We start from the raw sequence: 27,824 nt of genomic DNA, 5'->3' as shown, positions 1-27,824 counted from the left end.
AAATGCTCAGATACTATGAAGAAGGGTGTATATGGACAACCCCAGTTAACTTTTCCTACATTCCATTCCATTCTAGTTACATCTGCTGCATCTCTTGCTAGCAACGAAGGGCTCTGGGACTTCTCTACAGTTTTGAACTTCCAAACATAAACCAGAAACAATGTGATATGTTCTGCAGCCATCAAAGTTACTTACAAACAAAACTTGACGGAACTTGGGCATGGTTTATGATTCAACAAAGAATCTCTCCTCAGGTGGATGTGTAGCACAGAGAGAGGATCTAACCTACAGTTTCCGTTCTATTCAGTATACGGTGAACTAGACAACGTTCTCATCTGCCAATAAGCACTCAGATTTCACCAACATGCTGAAGCTGTCTTCACTTCGACACTGAAGATTGGCTAGGTGTAAATGCCACCCTTGTGATGGTTCTCAAACTGTTCCCCTCACTGATCCTCAGTGACTGTACCCCTCCCTGATACGCAGTGGAGTTCCAACTCACTAATGCTCACTGAGTGAGGTTCACCTGTCCTGGACCGTGGACCGACAAAACAAAATGGGATCCACCAAAACATACAACCATGAACTTTTATTTTTCAGTTGACTAGTACCTGCAACACAAACTAAATATTGTCAGTTATCTGTGAGTGTGAGCAGCCCTGAGAAAGTTTGGTCATGCTGTTTAGAGCCCAGAGGAAATATATGGCAAAATACATACAGACGGGCCATTCATAGGCCTTTGCTAAGTCAACCGGTATTTGGAAGCATTTGAATTAAAAAAGAGCACCAAAATGACTGGGCTAAAACCAGCCAAGTCAGAGATAAGCTCTAAATCAGGGTGGTGCTCTTTTGAAGCAGTACTGTGCAATCTCCTATTCACAGGATTACACGGCGTTTCGGATTACCAGGAACGCCGCAATCGATCAGACTGAACCTCGGGTTTAATTCTGCTTTCAATAAAGATCAGTCAGTCTGCCAAGGTACCCCAGCAGCTCTCCTGGCTGTTCCTTGACTCCGACTCCACCCCTCCCCAATGCAGCGCACAGAGTCTGTGGCCTGCCAGACCCCGAGAGAGCCATCATGACTGTTGTATGGAGTCAGCTCGGCATTATGACAGTCCCAGTCCCCAGGGACGGTGGTGCACTGCAGACATATTTGAACACTACGAAATCCTCTACCTTGTTCGAGCCATCACATTGTTCTTCTTGGGCTGCTGATTAACTGGGCTTCCCATGTTGCCGTTCTTCAGGGAACCCTTACGAGCTAACTCCCGCTGCTTCTCTGTATGAGGAATACAAAGGGGAAAACAGAGTTAGTCATGTTACTTTCCTGGCTACCATGCAGCCGCTGACACTGAATTCTGAGCTGGTGAAAAGTGTGGCAAAGATGAGAAGCCAGAGCGAGGGAAGTTCTTGATCTCCAAAGCAGGGAGGGCTCAAGGAAAGTGCCAGCTCTGTCCCTATTCCACCCCACCCTATAAGATGCCTCATCCCTTACTCTGGTGTTGGGGTGGGGGAAGGGGCAGCTAGCCCATGAAAGCTTTGACTCTGTTGGGACTGCCAGGAAGGGGTCCAAGTCAGCACTCTCAGAGGCTGAAAATGGCAAAGAATCTGCCACCAATGCAGGATGTTGTGCTGGTTTTAGTGCTCGGTCCAATCTAGTTTTTGACCACTTTCCTGGGAGACAATTCCACAATCTAATTGTTTCCACCGCCTGAAGGATTATTACTTCCCAAGCTCCTTTCAGTTCTAGCCTGTTTATTATCTGGCCCCAGGGGTGTGGTCACATTCTTCCCACACTGAATCTCACTGTTCTTTTCTGTCTTTACCCTTCATTCTCTAGATAATTTTATAGATGTTGATCCTTTAAGCGTTTTGCATGATTTTCAAACAGTACTTTAGTTTGCTCCAGGTTCAAGTGACCATTGAGATGGAACCTTAAAAATGTCACAGCCTGAGGATTTTTTGGAATTATAAGTGGGGATCAAAATAAGCTTTAATTAGGGGGAGACTACGACCTCTCCTTAATAAACTGCTCACCTACAGAGCTAGGATTAGAATCCAGCTCCACAAACTCGCCTCCTTGCAGAAGGAGTGCTAGCTAGGTCCCTAAGACAGTCTATGCATTATTTCTATGGCATTAGTGACCAGAGACTCCAATAAGGATGGGAGCCCATTATACCAGCTGCTGTAGAGCCATACAAGAAGACATGATCTCAGCCCAAACAAGCTAGCCATCTACTATTAGACAAAGGGCAACAAGTGGGTGCAACAAACAAGAGGGGGAAATGTGGGAAAGACACTGAAGATAACAGTAGAGGAAAGAAGAGTTCCGCTTTCAGTAACAGAAGAACCGTATGTTCGAAGGGGGAATCAGCCAACAGAGGCATTCAGATACAACGTTGATGGGCTCTGAAACTATACAGAATAGAACATATACAAACTGTGCACAATTTTTACCCCACTGATATCAATGGTGACTAAACTCCCATTGACATCTGTAGAAATAGGTTTGGGCCCATAATTCTCAAAGGTATGAGCTAGAGGGAGGCAGACATTGGACAGGAGTGAACCTTTCAAATCAGGGTGATTTTTCATGACACCGTAACCAGGACTGGTGCAAGGATGTTTCGCACCCTAGGCGAAACTTCCACCTCGCACGCCCCCCCCACACCCCACCCTGAGGCGCCCCCCACGGCGGCAGCTCCCCCCCTCCACCTTGAGGTGCTCCCCGCCTCTGTCCTGAGGCACCCCCCTTGCGGCAGCTCTCCACCCCCCACCCTGAGGCCCGCCCCAGCTCACCCCTGCTCAGCGCACGAGCTCGAGCACCCTGAGCATGCTGTGGCTACTTCACTTCTCCTGCCTCCCAGGCTTGTGCGTCAATCAGCTTAGGCGGGAGAAGTGAAGCAGCCACGGCATGCTCGAGGAGGTGGCGGGGCAGGGGTGAGTTGGGGCGGGGAGTTCCCCTGTGTGCCACCCCCCCGCCCCCTTACTTGCTGCAGGCGACCCTCCCCGCACTCCCCTGCTCCAGCTCCCTCCGCCTAAATGCCGGTGGTGACCAGGGCGGCTGAAGATCTGGCCGTCGCGGTCACTGCTGAAGAAAATGGCACCCCCCAAATCCCAGTGCCCTAGGCAACTGGCTAGGTCGCCTAAATGGTTGCACCGGCCCTGGTCGTAACTCAAACATGGATTGGTCATTTCCTCTTCAGGTATCTGGTATATCTCAGGTCAAATGAATTTTCCTTACCAAAGACATATGGGGATACAACAGGGCATTATGGTGGAAACTGGTTACAACCTTTACTGCAAAAAGGCAACAGCCTCTCTGTAATGTAACAGAGGCCCCTGTCTGTGCATACAAATATACAGACAATACCACCCTTGGAAAAGTATTGGCAGCTCAAAGGGGTTTCATAATTCATAAAAGGCACCTGACTCCACATAGCTTCCGAACGCGAACAGGGAATGACAGTGCTTGAATAACCATAGCAGCGAAGCCATGGCGGCACGGGCGGGACACTGGGTATATAATTGAATGGCTAGCCCATGCTCCTGCAACTTCACTTCTCTGGTTGGCTGGGCTAGCTAGATTACCGCTAGCTCAGGTATGTCTACATTTGCTGCAGTCGCACCTCTGAGTTCAGTGAAGACAGACCCGCAAGTGCATATTTACAAAAAGCTGTTAAAGCACCAATTAAAATTAAATTACTCACTATGGATAGTTTTGATCAGAACCACCGATGCGGCCACCAAAGGAAGCAGCAGCCACAAGAAGGAGCAAGATGAAATAAGTGACCTAAAACTAAACCAGTTCAGGAAATGGGATCATCCTGTGGAGTTTGTCAAATGATGGCTCCATTGTCCCGGACTGGTGCGAATTCCAAAGCCATAGGCCCTCTATTGAACAAGTTCTGCTAGCAGCCCAGTAGAGGTCAGTACCATGAACCATCAGCCAATGCAATTTTAATAGCCACAATTGTGTATAAAGGTAAAAGATTATTACTCTGAAAACCATGGTCCTAGACCATCCAGTTCATTAGCACAAGTATTCTCTAAAACACTGTGGTGCTGCTGATAGTCACACTTCCTAAAAGCAACCATCACCACCAGAAATCTTGTTCTATTCTAGAGTACACCATTTTCTGAAGCTGTTCAGCCTCGGGCAGACACAGCCATCAAAATTTCATCCTGAAAGGATGTTTAAATTCAGTTTAAGAAGCAATGGGAACAGGCCCTACAGAATGGAAATGCTGAGGCAAGCTAAGGGAGATAGGACACTCTTGAAGTTAAGGAACTGGGCTTGGTAGATGGAGAACTGGGCTCTATCTCCAGCCCTAACGGTGACTTCCTCTGTGACCTCAGGCAGGTCCCTCTGTCTCAGTTCCCATCTGTGAGACAGGCAGTCACGCTTTGCCTTATCTCAAAGGCTGGGGAGAAGATGGATTAATTAACGTTTGTGCTCAGTCATTGCAGTGACGAATGTCATATCAAAGGCTGCAGCTAACTTTAACTGCAGCTGTCACTGTGTGTTCCAGCTACACTACCACTTCTACACAGCCAACATTCACCCAGGTGTGTCAGGGTTGAGACTAGACTAGGGGACGTGTTGAACGATGCACAACAGCACAACACAACAGCCTAAGATAGAAAGAAAAGAACAGAATAATCAGCAAACTGCATGGTGAATTCTGGTAGGCACAGGACGATTACCCACGGTTGAATCTGGCCAGCAGACAAAAGGGCAACTCTTCTAAAGAGCCACAAAACCTCCAGTCACCATTAAGGACGTTTTGTGTTTCATCCAAGAGTTGGCAGCTTCTGTATTAATATTACTAAAGCCACTGCCTCCTCTTATATCAGTGGGAAGAGTTCGACTTACTGAGCTCCCTTGTTACTTGCCTGAGTTTACCCTCCAAGGGCTCATCCAGATTGCTTCTGCTTAGTTTGTGAAATCTAATGGGATTGTAGCAAAAGATGGCATAGGCATAGCCCGTCCTTCATTTTTTGGTGTGACCGCTGTTGGATACTACAAGGCTCTCCCTCCCACCCTATCCAGGATTGATCACACTGTACGGAGAACTCCCAGTACATGCAATGAACTTCTCAGGATGCAAAGCAACTTGATGGAAAATCGATCAGAGCTCACAAGGAGCCCAGGCCATCAAAACTGCCAAGTGTTGAACAACTCAAGTGTCAGAAAACTTGGGAATTTAAGTTAATAGGAGTTCCTGATTATGTTCAGTGAGGCAAGAAGAAATCCCAAAGAAATGGGATATCAAGAAATTTCAAAGGAACAAAGGAGGAAACATAGTAATGAATTACAGAAACCTATTTCTAATCTTTTACGTCTGGTGTTTTTGCTGTTAAAAAAAATAGTAAAAAGCTTATGCCTCAGAAACCCAAGAGAAGCTGCAGGGCTGGGGAAGACACGAAAACACTGGGCTGTTCTCCAGCTTCTTCTGAGATGTCACAAACAATTTAGCATAAGGACAGAATAACGATGAAATCCCACCTAAACAATGGCTACTTGGAAGCCATTACCTAGTGTTTGAAAGGAGTCATTTAAATTCTACTTCACTTAGCTGTCATCACCCTTGTTATTTAAATTGCACTTAACCGTAAACATTTACAGCAATCGGGTTTATGGTCCCACTTCCAAAAAGTGGCTCTGGAAGACTAGATATGTGCAATATGAATGCACACATTACACTAGGAGGAGAACTCAACTTTGCTCAATCCCATGCTCATGCCACACCTAGGTACTTCTGCAGAAAAGCAGAATGGGCAAGCGGAGAGGGTGTGAAGTAGCCTGCTTGTGCCAATTAACATTGTGGGACCTTCTGCTGGGGATGCCCGATTAGGATTTTGAAGCTCCTATCTCATCTTTAATAGATTATGTAGAGTTCAGTGTAACCCACAAGGCTCCACACTTGAGTGGATGCAAGCAGCAGTTTTGTTTCCGTTTGGGCAGACGGCTCAGTGAACACAGACGGTGATATGTTTCCAGCCCAGTGCACAGGGGAATTCAGCTGCACCACTTCCATTTATGCTAATCACTGACATTATACAGAAAGGAAAACATGTAGGGCAGTGTGTGCAAAAGAGGAGGGGGAGCTGCCTGCCTGTAACGCTGCAGAGCGGGTCTGAACGGCCCTGGGAAAAGGAAAGCAAGAACACGGCCTGCCACATCACTGCATTAGCTCTCACCTTTTCTCCTTTCTTTACTGCACTATTTGGTTTCTTCAGTCTCTGCAGCATTTCATTCTTTTCACATCACATGAAGATATTTTATTACCAAGGATGGGCTGCACAAACAGTAGACAAATGTGGGTAACTTACAAATATACCAGCTATTGCTTTTAAAGCCCTAACACTTGACACTGGCTAGCCAGCTGGTGCACTGCGGCTGCTCACTACACTGTCCATGAGTGTCACTGTTATATTTTGCTCCCCCACCCCCGCTCTCTGTGTCACACCCAACTGTTGTATCATCTTAAGTTTAGATTGCAAGCTTTGAAACCATCCCTGTGAGATGTTTGTGCAGTGCCTAGCACTGTGTAGCCCTGGCCTACAGGCACTACTGCAACACAAACAATAATAATGCAAACAGCATGGAGAAAGGGAGAAATTCAGCATAATCTCCCCCCTCCCCATCTCTCACGGTGAAGATCTTCATTTCCTGATCCACGTGCTACCCTAACAAGCACTTTGCTGGAGACAAGATAACCAACCCAGAAGCTCGCAGATATATAAGCTTTAAATGATGTTCAATTAATGTTGTTAGCATAAAGAGGCACTGAATAATGGGAGTTGCCAGACTGATAAAAGCTGTGGTCCAGGATCCTTCCAGTGATCTTCATGTATATTACAATAGCACCCAGATATCTCAATCAAGATCATACCCCATCAGACTAAGAGCTGAACAAAATAAATAGGAAGACAGTATCTGCCCCAAAATGCTTACATCTGGCCAGCTCCAGATGCTTTCAAGGATGGCGCAAGAAACCCCACAGTGGACGATTATAGAATAACCGGTCTACAAGGGAAGTTTCTACCAAATCCTCATCAATTAGATGGAGGGTTTATGTCCCTTTTTTTAAAAAAACCACTCACTAATGTAACTGTGGATATTCTCATTATCCACATAAATATCTACTTTATTGAATCCAACCAAGCTCACTGCCTCAATGGAATACTGTGGCAATGAGTTCCACAGATTAACTGCACATTGAGTAAAACAATATTTTCTTCTGTCATTTTGAAACAGTTACCTTTCAATTTTGTTGAATGTTCCCTTGTTCTTGTATTAAAAGAGAGGATAAATAAATATAGCATATGATCACGAACAGGTGAAAATTCCAATTTATAAAGTTGGAGTTAAAAAAAAAATCTTCAGAGCTATTCCCATTGATTTATTTCAGTCTTAAAAAAATCACAACCCATTTCAACGTGCTCCTGCCCTTTTTAAAATGAAAACACTGAATTAATAAATGGTTTGTGCTTTGTTGTACTTTATAATTAAATCAGCTTTGTATGTCTTTCCTATGGTTAGTATTCAGTTTGCTTAGCATTCTGCTCAAAAAAGGTGCAGTCCTCTACAGCAATGGTTCTTAAAGTAGGCCTGCCGCTTGTTCAGAGAAAGCCCCTGGCGGGCTGGGCCAGTTTGTTTACTTACCGTGTCCGCAGGTTCGGCTGATAGTGGCTCCCAGTGGCCGCGGTTCGCCCCTCCAGGCCAATGGGGGCTGCGGGAAGCGGCGGCCGGTACGTCACTCGGCCCATGCCACTTCCAGCAGCTCCCATTGGCCTGGAGCAGTGAACTGGGGCCACTGGGATCGGCCAAACCTGCGGACGCGGCAGGTAAACAAACCAGCCTGGCCCGCCAGGGGCTTTCCCTGAACAAGCAGCGGCCCTAGTCGAGAACCACTGCTCTACAGGACTGTCTTTGCAAACATAAGGCAAAATATGCAGAGTTTAAGCAGGGTGGACATCAGTTCAGGCTATGCTGAAGAGCAACACTTAAAGGTTCAAATCTTGCCAAATATTATTTCCTCCCAGTTCTACAATACTGACCCTAGCTACTGAGAGTTTATGCTCTGCTACAGGGAACAACCCTGCACTGGTTCATAGGATTTGAAGGACGGGGAAAGACAAAGGGAAATTAGTTGCATGCAACATAATATGTTCTCTCTCTAAATTCTATATAATGAGATGATCAGAGATGTTTGGCTCCGTGCGGCCCCATCCCCAGATGGGAGCATTGCTGAGTATGAGGACTGCGTGTCCTGATGAATTCCTACCTTCTCGAGGAAGCAGCAAATACTGTATAAATTACACAGGAAATAAAATTCCTCTGTCCATTTGCATTCTGCTGAATGATCAATGGAGTCTTGGGCGAAATTGGGAAAAAAGAGTGAAATGCTGACTACAACTCCTACTTTAGAACCAGCATTGCCCTCCCTCCTGTAATGCAGCGGAGGGACATTAGCATGCATCCAGCCAATAGAAAACCTTCACTAACTTTCAGCTCTGACAGAGGGTCTCCCTTAACCAGGACTGTCACGTCTTTAGGGCACATTTTAGAGTTTTGCATGTGCACCAAATATGGGTGTATGGCAGAGGAGTAAACCAATCTGCCTGTTTGGTAGCAGCACTACTCAGAATGGTAAATTGTAAGGACTGCTTTTTCTGATGAGATTTTGAAAAGGTATTGAAACCACACAAGTGGCATTCACACCATCAAAGTGAGACAAGATTAGGCCTTTGCATGTTAGAAGCCAGGTGACATAGGAATGCTACCTTCACTGAAATATTGGAAATGAAAATCTCTTTGTGGTCAGGTAGCTCTGTTCCAGGGACTTGGGGATATGGATTAAAATTGATATGCTGCAAAATACAATCCGGTTATTCAAAATAATATTACCTGAAAAAGGTTATGTTCACACCTCCTGAGTACTGTTGTTCCCAGGGCCGCCCAGAGGGGGGGGGCAAGAGGGGCAATTTGCCCCAGGCCCCGGGCTCTGCAGGGGCCCGCACGAGAGTTTTTCAGGGCCCCTGGAGTGGGGTCCTTCACTCGCTTGGGGGCCCCAGAAAACTCTTGCGGGGCTGGGCCCCGGAGCTTCTTCCGCTCCCAGTCTTCGCTGGTGGGGGAGTCCTTCCGCTCCGGGGCGGAAGGACCCCCCGCCATCGCATTACCGCCGAAGCGGGACCTGCCGCCAAAGCGCAACCCGGTCTTCGGTGGTAATTCGGCGGCGGGGGGCCCTTCCGTTCAGGGACCCGCCGCCGAAGTGCCCTGAAGACTCGTGGCGGGGGCCCCCCGCCACCGAATTACCGCCGAAGAGCAGGCTGCACTTCGGCGGCAGGTCCCGCTTCGGCGGTAATTTGCCGGCGGGGGGCCCCCGCCGCGGGTCTTCGGGGCACTTCAGCGGCGGGTCCCAGAACGGAAGGGCCCCCCCGCCGCCGAACAGGGCCAGCTCTAGACATTTCGCCGCGTGGGGGGCCCCCTGCTGCTTGCCGGTCCCACGGCTCCGGTGGACCTCCCGCAGGCGTGCCTGCGGATGCTCCACCAGAGCCGCGGGACCAGTGGACCCTCCGCAGGCACGCCTGCGGGAGGTCCACCAGAGCCGCCTGCCGCCAACAGCCCCAGGCCCCCGGAATCCTCTGGGCGGCCCTGGTTGTTCCAGATAAGCGGCTTCAGATAAATGAGGTTTAGATAACTGAGCCATCCAGCTTCCAAGATGGATTGGTTGGCTCAGTAATTTTTCACTAAAGCATCTTAGTTTTTCTGACCTAACAAGCTACAGTAATTGTGAGAACTGACCAGTGGCAGCATGCTCATAAATCTGCACTCAGAGGTCCTTCCGGGACCAGGGTTTTATGCATCCAGATCTCTCCAGAAAAAGTCAGCTACATTTCCTTATCCTGCTGAACTCTGGCTGTTTTTTCATCCCCTTGTGTCATAAACAGATAGCTAAGGGTTAATGTCTCTTTCACCTATAAAGGGTTAACAAACAGTGACCTGCAAACACCTGACCAGAGGACCAATCAGGAGACAAAATACTTTCAAATCTCGTGGAGGGAAGCCTTTGTCTGTGGGTTTTGGGTTTGGCTTTGTTCTCTCTGGGTCCTGGACGGTCCTGGACGGGACTAGAGGTGCAACCAGGTTTCTACCAATCTCCCTGCTACAGTCTCTTATCTATTCAGAATTGTGAGTAAGACAAAAGGCGGTTATAGTCTTTAATTTGTTTTCTTATTTGCATATGTGTACTTGCTGGAAGTAGCTTAGATTGTGTTTCTGCTGGAGAAAGTTTCTTTCTATTGTTTATAAGCTAAAAGACCCTGTAATTGTTTACCATCTAAAGTGCAGAGATAAACCTTTTACTTTTTTTCTTTCTTTTTATTAAAAGTTTTGCTTTTAAGACCTGTGTGGTTTTTTTTCCTAGTTAAGGTTCAAGGGAATTGGTGGGGAGAAGGCAAGGATAAATTTTCTCTTTGTGTTAGATCCACGCAGTTTGAATTGCCTCTGGGTGAGGCGGAAGGTAACACTCCTCTCGGTGTGGTGATTCAAAAAGTTGAATCAGGCGATCTCCTAGTGTTCCCAGGGCAGGAAGGAGCTGGGAGGAAGAAGGGAGGGGGAAGGGAATGGCTTATTTCTCCTTGTTTTAAGAACCCAAGGGATCTGGGTTCTTGGGGTCCCCAGGGAAGGTTTTTGGGAGGACCAGAGGGTATCAGGCCCTGGAAAATTCCTGATTGGTGGCAGCATATCAGATCTAAGCTGGTAATTAAGCTTAGGGAAATTCATGCTAGTATCCATATTTTGGACACTAAGGTCCAGAATTGGGAATTATACTACGACACCTTGGGACTGCTGACAGCTGGCATAACCAGAGCAAGCTTCAGGCTGCTATCAGCTACTCAAGAGGCCTGCCAGTCAGAATTGGCCTGCGATCTGGGGAGCACAGATGCCTAATTAAGAACCTACTGCAACAAGAAGTTTATGCTTTACATACCCAGTGAAACAGAGCGAATCCTAGATTAATGAATAGACCAAGAGTCCTCTCCTCCAAAATTCTGAACGGGAGAGGTTTCTGAAAGGTCTTTTTACCACCAACCTGATAATACTGTTTCCTACTTCCCTTCACCTTTCAGCTAGTGGGAAGAGGTGAATCCTTTTCAGAATGATAGCTATTTGTGGTCACCAGCTGATGGTTCAGTTACCTGTGTGAAATCTAGAAGATAAGACTAAGCCGCAAAGTTCCTATAGGGAAGTAAACTTCCCCACAGCTTGGGGGTGTTTAGCCCTTATAAACATACACAGTTTCTAAGCACAGGGAAGCATTCCATGATAGCAGAACAGCTGGTGAGGGAAGCCTGTGGTTATTAATGTTTGAGAATAAAAGGAAAGAAATTAACACTTAGCATCTATATCTAGCTACATAGCATTTTGCTTTTTCACAGCACTGTACAAGCCTGAACTAATCCTCACCAGCCTTGTGGGTCTAGAAGCCACATTTTACTGATGGAAAACCAGTTAATTGATTTCCCCAAGGCCCCATCATGTATCTGTGGCTCCACTGAGATTAGAACTCAGGGCTTCCTGTGCGTGCTCCAAGAAGGAACTTCTGACTGGGGTACAAGATACTATATATCAGAGATAACTTAGTAACCACAGGTTCTCTGATGGCCAGATAGCAAAGATATCCCTACACTTTACTGTGCATGAGTTCCTAGTATCTAGGCACCACCAATTCCAATCCCATAAACACAAAGGAACCTTGCTGGAAGTCACTCTCTATTTTTCCTCTTTGATATTAAGATTGAGGTTTTTATTTTTAGCAACTGAGGATACATCTACCCTCCAGTTAGCTACCCACACCCAGCCCATGCCAGCTGACTCAGGCTCCTGAGGGTCAGGCTATGGGGCCGTTTAACTGTGGTGTAGACATTCGGGCCTGAGCTGGAGCTCAGGTTCTGGGACCCTGAGAGGTGGGCCAGCTGCAGGTGTCTAGCTGCAATGTAGACATACTCTGGGTGTCACACAGTAGTTGCCCCCTTAAGAGGAGATGGGTCTCAGTGCACCTCTGACAAACTACTCACCTCCCCACATGGACAGGATGAAGGTCATGTGACTGGTGGGCCAGGTGACCCAATCAGACCTGCTGTAGAAAAGAAAGCGGCCTGGACAGAAAAGGGGTGGCAGGTGGGTGTTGGCAGATGCCTGCAGAGAGCAAGAAGGCTTATGCAGGGCCCCAAGTCAGCATGGGGAAGGTCTATAGACATTGCTCAATTCCAGGGAAGAAGTGCTGGGAGAGCAAGAAGACGGACCTTTGGGAAGGAGGGGTTGTACCCAGCTGGGAACAGGGGTGAAGGAAAGGAACTTTAAAGAGAGGACAGATCCTCAGGGAGAAGGGCTAGGCCCAGATGAAACCTGGAAAGATTTTGTGCAGGATTTCATAAATAGGACCCCAGAATGTTGGAACCATTGGTAAGGAGTATTAATGTGTTTGTGGACTAAATAAATTGGATCCCCCTTCAGGAGGGGAACATTTTTTTAAAATGAAATGGACTGGGTGAGCTACTGAAGGGTCTTATGAAAAGAATCAAGTTAGAACATTTTGAAGATTTATATTCTCATTTGCACAGCCCCAGATGAAAACAGTTTCGTAACCCTAACTCTGTGGACCACTCATCCCTAATTTAGAGTCTCATTCTGTTCCCTGACACATTTTAAAAGTGAACAGAAACTGCAGTTTCACCTAGGAGCAATTTCTGCAAGAGCACACTCATCATTTTCAATTCAAAGTTAAAGGTTATGGACAGACTCCGTCTGGCCCAGCTCTGTTGCAACGTAGCAGATAAAAAGGCACACTAACTATGGATAACAGCATCTCTCTCTTCATTTCAAGTGCCATACATACTGATGGTGGAACAGTAATCTATCAGGTATATAGATTTTACATTAGTAGGTGCATCACAGTTAAGTTATACAGTAGGTCCTGATGGGCTATAAAGAAATACTTAGGCTCAGCAATGCATGTAGCAAAGTTTAATACAGTGTGTATTTTATTAGGACAAGTGATGCTTGTAAAGGCAAAACCTGCTTACCCTAAGGGTAGTAGGAGACATCCAGAGCTTTCAGCTGCATAGTGCCCATCAACAGCAAGAGTGTTTGAATGGAGCTTTGGGCAACTAGGTTTGCACTATATATACATTCAACCAATCTTACATACTTGTACAAGTTTAAAAATATGTGCTAAGCAACCGCTATAAGGGGGAAAAAAATCTATATTTTATAACCTACGAAAGGTTTGTATTTCATTTACTCTGAAAAGATTACGGCTGTGAGGAAATTTAATTTGCTGGCTAGTGGGCACCACTGCTGTCTGGAATATCTGAACTATTTATGTTACTACATTGCCCTCTAGTAGCTAAAGCAAATAGAGGATAAAAGCTCCAATACTACTGAGAGCTAATGAAAAGTGGTTCTTTTGGAGCAGAACTTCGGACCTAGTCTTGCCCAGACAGTATGTGGGTAGCTTAGCTGACAATCATGGATGTGTTTGTGGCCTCTGATATAATATAGAAAAGTACGAAATATTCATTGCTTTGAGTTTTACGTCCAATAGTAAGAGTGAGAATGGCATCAACGACTCAGAGTTCCACATCAGCTGTTGATTTGTGTTCCATAACCTTAGCACTGAAACAACAGCGTTTTGTACTTAATCAAATGAAGGGAGATGGAATAATCCAACCAGAAGTGATTAGTGTGCATTCAGCTGAATGGATGCTCTTCACTTTTCAATCCTTGGGGGGTGAATAGTGCAGTGCTTTGAGCATTGGCCTGCTAAAACCAGAGTTGTAAATTCAATCCTTGAGAGGGTCATTTAGGGATCTGGAGCAAAAATCTGTCTGGGGATTGGTCCTACTTTGAGCAGGGGGTTGGAGTAGATGGCCCCCTGAGGTCTCTTCCAACCTTGACATTCTATGATATGCTGAACGTTATCAGGTTTTTTAAACTAGCTCCTGTAGATAGATTGCCTGAGGCTTTAACACCTTCTGTATTTTTCCTGGGCAAGGAAAAGATTGTTGCTCAGCTTTTGCGTGCAGCCCTACAGACATTTTGCTAGCTGGAATAGAGTTGCTAGAACATCCTTTCACAAGATGGATTGCCTGTTTACTATGGATTTTTGGCAGGAAAGCAGGATGTGCAATACCTGGGGTATATGTTACTGTTATTCTGCTTAGCAGCCTGAATTCTTTGGAATTTGGAACAGTGGCAACTCAGCTACAAAGCCTTTATGCACAGTCCACCTATTCCTTTAACAGGATCACCAGTTTGAGTTCTTCATTCGAGAGCTTTTCATTGTCTGTAACTTTGACAAACAGATTCAATGCCCCCATTCAGTTATTTAATAAGTTTATGATTAACCAATCTGATTCCATTTTCATTAACTAGCTTTGTGGGGATTTCACTGCACCAGGGTTACTGTCCCACAGACTCTAGCGTAATAGATTCACACTGTGGTACAGGATTGGTGCAGAGTCAAGGACTCTTGGCAAGCCTTTCTTTAAGGCTGTTCTCCCTCTTGTAATTGCGTGGTTGGCTGCTGCAGGGAGGTGGTAGAAGCGGCAGCAGTGGGTGGCATGGTAACACACAGGGATGGAGTGGGCAACACACAGATATTTGGGCATGGTGACCCCGAGAGACAGCTGAGGCCAACAGCCACTTCATTGGGTCATGGCAACCCACAAGGGCATCTGAGGATAGAATCATAGAAGTGTAGGACTGGAAGGGACCTCAATAGGTCATCTAGTCCAGTCCCCTACTTTAAAGTGTTGGACGAGGAAGAGGAGGAGTATGGGGGACAGACAACCCAGGGATCTAGTGGCCTGGGGAGCCAGGACCTGTTTTTGATTCCTGAGCAGCCAAGTATCAGAGGGGTAGCCCTGTTAGTCTGGATCTGTAAAAGCAGCGAAGAGTCCTGTGGCACCTTATGGATTAACAGACGTTTTGGAGCATGAGCTTTCGTGGGTGAATACCCACTTCGCCGGATGCATGCCGACGAAGTGGGTATTCACCCATGAAAGCTCATGCTCCAAAACGTCTTTTAGTCTATAAGGTGCCACAAGACTCTTTGCTGCTTTTACTGAGCAGTCAAGCCACTCCTAACAGTCCAGTAGTGGCAAACAGGGGATGCAGGGGAAGGAACCTGGAAAGTACTCCATTTGCGTCAATACTGCAGGCACCCATCAGCTCATGTACACACACACATAGCCGAACATCTAACCACATTGGTGACCCACGAGCATTGATCTGGTAAGTAAGCAAGCTGTCCTTTGTATGAAACGGCTGCAAGTTGTGTGTTTTCTCTGTGCTGCCCCAGCCCTGCGCAGACAGCTGGCATAACAGACCTTGAGCAAACTGCCCAATGACCACAAGATCCATCCAGGGACGAAGGCACCAGGCCAAATTTATTGTTGACAAAGCACGGTACTAGTATTCCGCAGACCAGTAGTGGGCAACCTGTGGCCCACCACTGCCGCAGACTCTACCAGACCACTAATACACGTATGCCCGTAACAACAGACCAGCTCAGTGAATGGCGGGATTTCCGTTCCTCCCTAGGCTAGACAAAGATACTCCCTCGGAGATACATCTTTATACCCCGAAACAAACAAACAAGCTATGTACTGCCCCTCTGACATAGTTACTGCCCCCTGACGTGGCAAGTTATCACCCATCTCTGTGCACATGTTGGTTTGATTAAAACATCTGTATTACGTACTGTCATCCTGACCTTATCTTTCAGGAGGGGTCAGTGTGTCCCTGTTCTCCTTGGGGAATGTTTTTGTATCATCCTTGATATCGGGATGTGTTTGCGTGAGTACTCAGTGCCTAGCACTTCTTACGAATGTGTATTTCTGCAATATCAGCCCTGTTCTTGCCTGATTCTGTGAGCAGGGCCTGCCTCTTGCTTACAGCTTGTTTTTGCTTTATATCAGTAAAGCTTTTACTACTATTTTAGCCCAGGCCTCAGGCCTCTGATACAAGGGCTTATGTCTCAGGCTCTCTTCCTACTATGTTCCCCTGCTTTTTGTCTTTTTATGGAGAGGACGTGTACCCACCGTCCCAGAAAAGCATAATGCATGGACTGAAGATGGCCCTGTGGGCTAAACACTGTTACGTGGCCACCTTATCTTTTCATTTACACATTCATGCCCCATTTGTTCCTTAGTTTGCACATTCCCTCATACTACTGATGGACAGATTTTATTTTTTTAACTGTTTTTAGTTTTTTATAGTGAACCTGGGAATGTTAGCCCCGGGCCCATGACTGAAGTGTGGGGTGTAGAGTTGTGCTTTGATAACCTGTGGGTGACGTGAGGAGGCCTTTACACTTAGTTGGTGGTTGAGGAGATGGGCTTAGGTCAAGATTATAAGCGTACTATGCTTATAAAATAGTATAGGTATATACACTAATATATATGAAGGATTATATGATTATTGTTTTGAATAGTTATATAAAATATATATCTGGTATTTAACTTGTGATAAATGATAATATATGGATAAGGTTGATAGTTGGTGTGTATACATAGATTTAAATACAAATATAATAATATGCATATATGTATATGTTTGTACCTTCAACATTTTTTATAGGACACATTTGGTTTAACACATCTCAGAGAGTATCCAAGTATACAGATGTCCGAGAGCCCTTACAAACTGTATAAGTACAAATATTTGCTTTTTAAACAATAAGCCTATGATTATTTTTATAATGATTATTTATTACTATGGCAGCGCTGCTAGCTAGGATTATTTCTTTTTGAACCCAGTGTTGTAATTTGGCTTTTTTGGTTTGATGTTGCATGTAGCAACACATTTTTATTAGTACAATTATTGTTACGGCTTGTATTTTTATTAGTATTACACTAAGGGGAACTACAGGCCAGCCAGCCTCACCTCTGTACCTGGAAAAATCATGGAGCAGGTCCTCAAAGAATCAATACTGATGCACTTAGAGGAGAGGAAAGTGATCAGGAAGAAGTCAGCATGGATTTACCAAGGGCAAGTCATGCCTGACTACCTTAATTGCCTTCTATGACAAGATAACTGGCCCTGTGGATGAGAGGAAAGCAGTGGACATATTGTTCCTTGACTTTAGCAAAGCTTTTGATATGGTCTCCCACAGTATTCTTGCCAGCAAGTTAAAGAAGTATGGGCTGGATGAATGGACTATAAAGGTGGACAGAAAGCTGGCTAGATCGTTGGGCTCAACGGGTTGTGATCAACGGCTCCATGTCTCGTAGGTACCTGGTATCAAGCAGAGTGCCCCAAGGGTCGGTCCTGGGGCTGGTTTTGTTCAATATCTTCATTAATGATCTGGAGGATGGCATGGATTGCACCCTTAGCAAGTTTGCAGATGACACTAAACTGGGAGGAGTGGTAGATATGCTGGAACATTGAAAGCAGATCGAGGGAAGTGATTATTCCCCTCTATTCAGCACTGGTGAGGCCATATCTGGAGTGTTGTGTCCAGTTTTGGTCCCCCCACTACAGAAGGGATACGGACAAATTGGAGAGACAAAATTGGGCAACAAAAATGATTAGGGGGCTGGAGCACATGACTTATGAAGAGAGGCTGAGGGAACTGGGGTTATTTAGTCTGTAGAAGAGAAGAGTGAGGGGTGGATTTGATAGCAGCCTTCAACTACCTGAAAGGGGGTTCCAAAGAGGATGGAGCTCGGCTCTTCTCAGTGGTGGCAGATGACAGAACAAGAAACAATGGTTTCAGGTTGCAGTGTGGGAGGTCTAGGTTGGATATTAGGAAACACTATTTCACTAGGAGGGTGGTGAAGCACTGGAATGGGTTACCTGGGGAGGAGGAGGAAGAATCTCCTTCCTTAGAGGTTTTTAAGGTCAGGCTTGACAAAGCCCTGGCTGGGATGATTAAGTTGGGGATTGGTCCTGCTTTGAGCAGGGGACTGGACTAGATGACCTCCTGAGGTCTCTTCCAACCCTAATCATCTACGATTCTTCTATGATTCTATGGCACGCATATCCCTATTGTGGCACCCGATCACCTTGCAATGAAGTACATCAACAGCCATACCTTTTTCATCCATGAGGCATCGCAAACCCTTCCCAAATCACCCCGCGCTAGATGGTGGCGAGTTGTAAATTGTGATAGCTACTATCAGTGCAATGCTTTCTGTGTCAATGCAAGGGCTGCTGCTGTGGACACAAACCGGTGACACGAGGAACACAGTGTGTACATGCAACAGTGGTTTAATTACTGTGGTAGCTGTATGTCGACGTAACTTAAATCGATTTAATTTTGTAGCATAGACAAGGCCTCAGTCTTCTCTTCTCCAGCCTAAACAAACAATTTTTTCATTCTTTCCTCATACATCATGTTTTCCAGACCTTTAATCACTTCTATTGCTCCCCTCTGGACTTTCTGCAATTTGTCCACATCTTTCCTGATATGTGGCACCCAGAACTGGATGCAATATTCCAGCTGAGGCCTTATTGGCGCAGATTACCGTACAACGTGGCCTGGTATGGCTAGAAACCTCCATTCCACTCTCAGTCTCCTTCTACAGAGCACAAGGAGAGACAGTAACAGTTTATCTAGGGCAGCCGCAGATGACCTGAGTACAGTTTCAGAGCATTCAGACTGAAAGAGCCTAGATTCTCTTTAGTATACATTTTATTATTTTGATTTGGACAGCCGGCCCTCCTCCCTTGCACAAGAATTCCTTTTCTGCAGAGGAATCAGAGCAAACCGGTAGCTTAACCTATGCCTACACCACAAGCAGCAGGTGCTGCCGCTACGCTGCTGTGGTGTGGACACTTGCTACAGCAATTATCAGAGTGGTAGCCGTGTTAGTCTGTATCCACAAAAATGATGAGGAGGCTGGTGGCACCTTAAAGACTAACAGATTTATTTGGACATAAGCTTTCGTGGGTAAAAAACGCACTTCTTCAGATGCATGGAATGAAAATTACACAAACAGGCATAGATATATATTGGCACATGAAGAGAAGGGAGTTACCTTACAAGTGGAGAACCAATGTTGAAGGCCAATTTAGAAGAATGGATGTGGTCCACTCCCAATAATTGATGAGGAAGTGTCAATACCAAGAGGAAAAATTGCTTTTGTAGTGAGCCAGCCACTCCCAGTCCCCATTCAAGCCCAAATTGATGGTTTTAAATTTGCAAATGAATTGTAGCTCAGCAGTTTCTCTTTGAAGTCTGTTTTTGAATTTTTTTTTGGTTGAAGAATTGCTATTTTTAAATCTGTTATTGAGTGTCCAGGGAGATTGAAGTGTTCTCCTACTGGCTTTTGTATGTTACCATTCCTGATGTCTGATTTGTGTCCATTTATCCTTTTACGTAGACACTGTCCAATCTGGCCAATGTACATGACAGAGGTGCATTGCTGGAACATGATGGTATATATCACATTAGTAGATATGCAGGTGAATGAGCCCTCTGATGGTGTGGTTGTGTCCTCTGATGGTGTCGCTAAAGTAGATTTGGGGACAGAGAAGGCAACAGGTAGGGTGACCAGACAGCAAGTGTGAAAAATCGAGACGGGGTGGGGAGGGTAATAGGAGCCTATACAAGAAAAAGACCCAAAAATCAGGACTGTCCCTATAAAATCGGGACATCTGGTCACCCTAGCAACGGGGTTTGTTACAGGGATTGGTTCCTGGGTTAAGGTTTCTGTGGTGTGGTGTGTAATTGCTGGTGAGTATTTGCTTCAGGTTGGGGGTTGGGGCGCTGTCTGTAAGCGAGGACTGGCCTGCCTCCCAAGGCCTGAGAGAGTGAGGGACTGTTTTCCAGGATAGGTTGTAGAATGCTGATGATGTGTTGGAGAGGTTTTAGCTGGGGGCTGTATGTGATGGCCAGTGGTGTTCTGTTATCTTCCTTGCTGGGCCTGTCCTTGTGAGATGGGTACCCAGCAGTCACCTAACTACAGGATCAGAGGGGTAGCTGTGTTAGTCTGGATCTGTAAAAAGTGATCAAGAGTCCTGTGGCACATCTGACGAAGTGGGTATTCACCCATGAAAGCTTATGCTCCAATACTTGTTAGTCTAAAAGGTGCCACAGGACTCTTTGTCGCTTCTAACTACAGGACAGGCCCAACAAGGAAAACAACAGACCACCACTGGCCATCACGTACCGCCCCCAGCTAAAACCGCTCCAAAGTGGCAGCAGCAGTTGTCCAGGTCTGAACACAGCAGTTAACCGCACTAGACAGAAAAGAACCACTGCTAAAGCCACGTCTACAGTACAGGTGCTGCTGCAGTACAGCTACGGCATTGCAGCTGTGCCGCCGTAGTGTAGATACTTACTATGGCAATGGAAGCAGTTCTCCCATTGTTGTGGTTATCCACCTCCCCGAGCAGCTGCAACTAGGTCAGTGGAAGCATTCTCCTGTCCACCTAGCTGCATCTACACTGTGGATTAGGTCGGCAGAGGTGTGTGAATTTTTCACACCCCTGAGTGCCGTTGCTATGTCAACCTAATTTTTATGTGCAGACCAAGCCTAAGCTATGCAGCTGGTCTAAGCAAGGATGTGTAGTACTACTTTGTTGGTGTTGACATCCTCTCTGCTTTGTAAAAGCAAGTCTGGGTAGGGGACAGAAGACTGGGAAAAAGGGACAAACAGAGTCTGAGTTTGGTTACTCTGCTTCTGCTAGGGAGTCACTGATTACATTGCAAGGATACAGCTGCGCTCCCTGCTTTGGGAAGCTTCTTGTGTATAGCCTCAGTTACAGTTGATGAGATCTCATTGACTGGCACATTAGTCCACCTCCTCCAAACAGCAGGAAGGGGAGGTTCCTGAAAATGCCTCCCAGCAGCATGTACGCTCCACGACAGCATTAAACGAGAGACCTCAAAACACTGCAACCAGCTGCGACTCCTGTCTGAGCCCTCATCTAAACGACCTAGCGAAGCAGAAATTCTGTCAGCCTGACATTTCTACCACCCTCTTTGTCGCTTCTAACTACAGGACAGGCCCAACAAGGAAAACAATAGACCACCACTGGCCATCACGTACAGCCCCCAGCTAAAACCGCTCCGAAGTGGCAGCAGCAGTTGTCCAGGTCTGAACACAGCAGTTAACCGCACTAGACGGAAAAGAACCAGTGCTAAAGCCACGTCTACAGTACAGGTGCTGCTGCAGTACAGCTCCCTGCTCATGGCTGGCTCTATTCACCAAAAGGAAAGAAATTAAACCTGGATTTGCGTTTCCAGAGCCCATCTAAGAATTTTCTGCAACGTTCCTATGACAAGGCGGGGAGAGAAGGAAATCAACCTGGGTATCATCATCATTTCCTTTATGGTAGCACCCAAATTCCCCAATCAGGATTGCAGCCTCGCTGGCCTGGATGCTGGGGGGGAATCCCGAGAACGTAGGCTCTAAGAGATACAAGCAAATGAATACAGAGAATAGCACAGGTTAGTTCTGTGCATTGTTGGATTTTGTAAACTGGGGGAGGGGAATGGTAGATATACAGGAGCTGGTAAGAGTAAGGGAAAGCAGAGCAGTCACTGTGCATCACCTCCCCACCAGGGGTCAGCAAGCAGAGTTTCGTTACCATCACGCATCCGATGTGCATGATGTATACACGACCTGGTCCCTGACCTGAAGAGTTTACTCAGACAAGAGAATGTACAGACCATCTGTGTAGAAAGAGGAACCTAAGATTGTAGTTGCTGCAGTTAGGCATGTTTCTTGTTGGTTCCACTTTTATCTGAAGTTACATTTCTATATGTAAATATTAATAGGACTTGGATTTATAAGAGACTTTGCTTTGACAAGCAGAGAGCTAGTGGTGAAGAAATGCTGATGGGGTGTAATGATGCAAGGGCACACAGGACCAGGGTACTTCTGGTCAGAACATTGTCTGACACCCTCCTGGAAAACTTCACCTTTTTGTTGTTCTGGCCAAAAAGCTTTTCTGATGAAAATTGTCAACTTTCAACAATAACCATTTATTTACTAGTGAAAAGCCCAATTTTCAGTTAAAGTTTTTGATGGAAAATTTCCAAGCGGACCCATAGCAGGAAGGCTTTTCCAGTCACAATGGGCAGTATGGAAAGATGGATGGGAGCAGGATCAGGGAAAGGATGGTCCTGTAATGCGAGGAACTGTCAGAGTACAGAACATAAGACTAGAGTAGGAAGTGAAGGCACAGAGATAGAGGGAGAAGAACTGAAGTTTGCAGAGCGCAGGTTACAGAAGAACAGATCTAGAGCCAAGAACTGGTATCTTAAAGATACTCTGGGAAAAAAAGAACGTGAGACAGTAGTTTAAGAGCAGCTTTTTTGTGGAAAATGTTAGTTTTAATTGTTTATAAGTTATTTTGTATTACAGACACAAATTTCCCATTACTAACCAGTAGCAGGGAGGCCTAATATTGTTGAGATTTACCTTATTTAACGTATCACCTTCCCTCTTATTTTTTCTCTATAAAAACATTAGCAGCTTTAATGTTATTGCACCTCCAGTTATTCTGGGAAAGGAGAGGAAAGGTAACACCATCTTGGAGACTACTTCGGTAACTCACTTATCCACTGACACTTTAAAAACTCCCGCACCCCAATCTGGGTCTATGCTGGTTATGTGATATGTATGTATCTCGTGATCCTTTGTAAGTGATACCCGTAAATCCCTCGTAACTCAAGCCTGACCCCAGATGTACAGTACCTTCCCTCTTAACTTGTATATATTTAATTTTAAACATTAAGTTTTATAAAAATTTTAATCCTCTCTGCCCCAAGAGGCTGCAGTCTTTCCAGGAGAGGGGGGAGCAGAAGCCCCAGTCTTCTCATGGGTAGAAGTTCAGGCAAATGCAGGGAAGATGAAACAGCATTCATATTTCCCTCTGCTTGGTAGTTCTCTCTCAGGACTCAGATCCTTTTTCACACCCTCAATACAACACAGACAGCTCTACTTACGTCAAATCTCACATTGAAATAGTCTTAACACTGAGATTTCCTGGGGCAAAGAGCTTCCCCTGGTGATGCCAGCACACAGAACTCATAGAAGAGTGGGAAAATCTGAGAGCAGAGAAGAGAGTGGAGGAAAAAGCTCTGCTCTTTCAACAGTCCTGCGTGGCTGGTAGCAGCTGCAGTTGAGAGGTAAATGGAAGGACAGTAATGGGCTTCAGGGAATAACTAAACCTTTTACTTATCTCCAATTCAGCCTCCCTAAAAGGCTGGTGAACGCCCAAGGATTGAAGGCCTCACTGCCTTTTGACGTGGTGTGGTCTGTAAAGATTTTCGCATGTTGGAGATGAATTTTGTGGATCCGATTTCATTAAAAATCTCTTATTTAGAAGAGAATCACGTTTTTTTAATAGCCTGATGCAAAATGTGGGTCTAATGCTACAAGCTGGAATGCCAATATGCCTAGCATGCAGGATAAAACATTGGGAGAGTCAGAAAAATAACTCAAGCCAGCATTTCTCTGTTCCGTGTATCCACTTCCCACACACCCTCAAATCATATCTGCTCACTTCACAGACAAGAGCAAAATTTTACTCCTGTTAGCCCTGCAGGAGCCAATATCCCTATGGGAGAGCGATCTGGATTCTGTTCTTCCGCCAGCACTGAAAAATCTGTTAGTGGAGTTCTGAGAGCAGAACCTTTCTTACTGGTGATGGCAGGGAGCGGCAGGGGGACTGCTTGGATTTTCAGATCCCAGGGGACGTTTGCAGCGTCTGCCGTTCGAAAAACGGCTTTTCACTTGTGAACAAAGTCACTCACACGTGAGAATTATCAAGTTGGAACAAAGACGGACCCCCACAATGTTTCAGCAGTCCCTTTTCCAAACACAGCCCTCCTTTGAAGAAGCGTGTGCCCTGCTACTTTGTGCTGATTCAGTCATTTAGCAGGACTAATGCTTTAAAATTCAGATGCTAATAAATAAATTCAGATGCATGTTCTCCCTGACAGGTCATCTGGGTAAGAGCAGGATCCCAGTAACACTGACAGGAATAATTTCTAAAATACCTACCAACCCCTGGTTTTCTCAGATGGACTGAGTCACTGCAACAATGAACATGAGGGTTCTCTCTCCTTAGTGGACACGCTAAACACACAAACCCAACATAACCAATATTTAGTGCTCAGCCCTGGCTCCATAGCCCAGCTCACTGACCAGGCCGCAGGCTGTGTCACTCTTTTCCTGAAGAACTGAGTGAAATAAAATTGTATATAACTCCAGCCATCAGGAGCAGAAGCAGACAAAGCAAGGACTGTTGCACTGGGGGGAGTGAGGATAAAATAGGACTCCACTGGGGCCACCCCTCCCGCCAGCACCCTGGACTAAGAACTGAGCAGGGCAGACCCCCTCCCTTCCACTCTAGGATTAGGACCCAAGAATAAACAGGTCAATTTCAGCTAAGAAAGCATAATAAATATAGTTTACTCACTTTAGGGTCCCAAACGTTGCCCTGATCTGCTTACTTTCCTAGAATGCTTGGTTTTGTGATGTCAAACACCAGACTGCTCTACAGAGAGGCTCTATAAAGTCTGGCGAGCTGTAGTTTTTGTTTTGTGGTATACTTGAGAAGTTTTAGAACTATTCCATAACCTTGTTACATATAAAATAAAACCCTCTGAAAGCTACTCTTCTTTCAGAACTCCAACAGCATGAAAGAGGATTTGTTCCTCTGGGCTCAGGGCTGCACCGAGGCATTCTCTAGGCCTTAGTGTTCTGCTTTCCGCAGGAGAACCTCTACTTCTCTGATGGAGCCCTGAGAACCGCTCCTTGTTCCTACTCCTGCCCCAAATTCCTACGCAGAGGACCCAAACAATAATTTTCAAAGCTATTGAGTATTAGACCTCTCACCTTCCAGGGATGTTAGATGAATTCTAACTTATTTTGGCTTAAAATCCACCCCTCCTATCCTCGCCACTGACTTTACAGAATAGCAACTAATGCAGGTGCAAAAACACAAATTATAAGGGACCAATATATTTTGCAACGAACTCTTCTCTCACCATCTGATGGTTTGGCCACTTATTTGACTGTCCACCCATCCACCTTCTTCACGTCCTCCTTTCCCTCTCTATCCTTTATTACCTGTTGTGCCTGGACTTGTGGAGAGCAGACTCTGTTCCAGGTTCAGTCTAGGATTTATTCTAATCTTGTCTAACAGCTGTGCTTTAGCAATCTAAATTACAGCAGGCAATCCCTCTCCACCAACCTCTGAGATTTAAATAACTTTCAGAAGGCTACCTGAACCAGTGCAGGAGCCCGTAAAGAGGTCTCATTGCCTCAAGGAAGGACAGGGAGCACGTACGGTACTTGCTCAGCTGTCTTAAGACTGAATTTGTAGCTGTTACTAATAAATCAGCTCACTGAGATTGTCTCGGGTTTGTCTTCCTTGTGCAGGTTCCTTTATAACACTTTGTTACAGGCCCCTGTTTGGAAAGGGAAGTAGGGGTGTAAGACAGCAATGTGCCTGTGCACATCCTCAGATTGCTGAGAATTTTAGGACACTGGCAGGTGGTTAAAGCAGCCAACCAGGAAATGCACCTTTACAAAGGAACAAATTCTGCCCTCTGGGAAATGCACAGGGCTCCCCTGCAGTTAATGGGAGGTGTATCCAAAAGCTAAACTTAGCTTTAAGCATGTGGATTTAGAAGGAATCGGGGGGGGGGGGTTGTACACATGAAGGAGATATTGCTCACTGTTGCTCTATGTTAAATCTTAACAGTAATAGGTTTAAGCTGCAGAGAAAAATGGAATAATAGAATTGAGATTCCACTGTTTTAAAATCATACCTAATGGTTAGGGCAGAGCACTAGGAGTGAGGACTTTTATTCCCTGGAGCCTGGGTTCTAGCCCAAACCCAGCTGTCGACAATGCAATTAAACAGCCCCACAGCCTGTGAACCCGAGTCAGATGGCATGGGCCAGCAGCAGGTTTTTAATTGCAGGAAAGACATACCCGGAGAGGCCCAGCTCAAGCCAGGGAGGGACTGCAAAGCTCTCTAGGCCAGGCGGCATGCCAGGAGGAAGAGAAACCTTGAATTGTGTGGATTTATGCATGAACTTTGTTTTGGTGTCTTGAGTTTTATTTATAGTTCATTTTAGATGATTGAACTCAGCCCCCCCAAAAGGGTATTTTTTGACCAAGAAAAAGCCTGAAGTTTTTTTGAACAGTCCAGCTGGGAAACTGTGGTATGACTCTAGGCCACGAGGGGGCGCCTGAGAGGCAGCTGGCCTGATTACGCTGGTCTACAATTTTTGAGAAGTCGTCTGCTTCAGAGATAAAATGTGATATTTATTATGTATTTTGATGTGCTGAATTCAAATATGACAATTAAAACAACTGATTGGCCACTGTTTCTAAGATATTTAAGTTTTTACATTTTATGTCTATGTATATTGTGTAGATAGTAGAGTTTTAATCAAATTGTAAACCTAGATCTTTTCATGTGTTTATGGTTGCTTTACATGATAGTATTTCACCTGTCCTGTTTATGTAACACTTTAAAAATCAGCAAAAGGGTTATATAAATAAAATTTATTATGAAACAAAAGGCAAAAAACTATGACGTACATAGTTTAGTCCTATTCAGTGTCTACTCGGCGCTTCTTGGCTTGTCTCTTGTATTCATTAAATGGAGCATCTTTTGTCACTGTCCAGCAATAGTCTGCAAGCATTGATGGGCTCCATTTGCCCTGATAGCCTGCCAGGAGATTCCACTGCTGTAGTCTGGAGCCCAACAGCTCTGCCTTACTCTTGGGTAGTTCCAAATCCCTGACAAGGTCATACAGTTCACCTTGTGTTAGGAGGTGTGGTTCAGAGGAGGAGGATGGGAGAAAATGTGGGTCCTGTGACATTGATAGTTCAGGACCAGAAGTTTCATCCTCTTCCTCTTCCTCATCTGACTCAAGTGAGAATGATTCTGGTGCATCAGGAACCAGCAGTCCTTCTCCGTGGGGTACTGGGCGTATAGCTGATGGAATGTTTGGATAATGCACAGTCCACTTTTGCTTCTTTGACACACCTTTCCCAGCTGGAGGCACCATGCAGAAGTAACAATTGCTGGTATGATCTGTTGGCTCTCTCCAAATCATTGGCACTGCAAAAGGCATAGATTTCCTTTTCCTGTTCAACCACTGGCCAAGATTTGTTGCACAAGTGTTGCAGCATATGTGTGGGGCCCACCTCTTGTCCTGATCTCCAATTTTGCAGCCAAAATAAAGGTGATAGGCTCTCTTAACCATAGTGGCTATACTGCGCTTTTGTGATGCAAAAGTCACTTCACCACAAACATAGCAGAAGTTATCTGCACTGTTCACACAAGTACGAGGCATCTCTGCTCACTTTGGCTAAACAGAAATGTATCCCTTTGCAAAATCAAACACTGACAAATAAAAGAGCAGGACACTGTATGATTTCTAGAGCTGATATAGGCAATTTGTTCAGCAGAGTGATGTAAGCTTCATTATGATTGCATCATCCATGACTTCTAGGAATAACATGATGCAATTCATATCATGTATGATGCAATACCAGCTTCAGATTGCATCATTCATTGTTTTGCCTAAAAAGCAAGTACTGTCCAAACCCAGTCATAGATTTGTTCATAGATCCAGTCAAAGATGTATTTTAGTCATTTCTGGTTTAAATTGAAATCCCTTCCCTTTATAACTCACTTCTCCTCTGCCATTCCCAAGTCAAGGGTTGTATATACTGACCCAATAGCATATCTTGAAAACTAGAGCCAATCAACAATTTTAAGCACCATTTTCGTTCTCAGTGACCCAGAATTAGTAAAGT

The 27,824-nt window shown here is 45.4% G+C and overlaps 1 protein-coding gene across 4 annotated transcripts in view; it reads right to left on the bottom strand.

Annotated features, from left to right (window-relative positions):
- Positions 1-27,824, bottom strand: part of FAM219A (family with sequence similarity 219 member A) — a 157,076-nt gene that overhangs the window by 22,685 nt on the left and 106,567 nt on the right. For all 4 annotated transcript variants that reach the window (XR_007773112.1, XM_050943722.1, XM_050943723.1 and 1 more), the window contains exon 3: positions 1,179-1,281. Coding sequence is in view for 3 of the 4 variants with exons in the window: in XM_050943722.1 (XP_050799679.1) it covers positions 1,179-1,281 (103 nt within the window). In the remaining variant the exon portion in view is untranslated. The remainder of the gene's footprint in view (positions 1-1,178; positions 1,282-27,824) is intronic.

The sequence above is a fragment of the Gopherus flavomarginatus genome, chromosome 3, assembly GCF_025201925.1.
Source record: "Gopherus flavomarginatus isolate rGopFla2 chromosome 3, rGopFla2.mat.asm, whole genome shotgun sequence".
Classification (NCBI taxonomy): Eukaryota; Metazoa; Chordata; order Testudines; family Testudinidae; genus Gopherus; species Gopherus flavomarginatus.
Note: the sequence above shows the minus strand (reverse complement) of the source record. Positions and strands in the feature narration are given on the sequence as shown.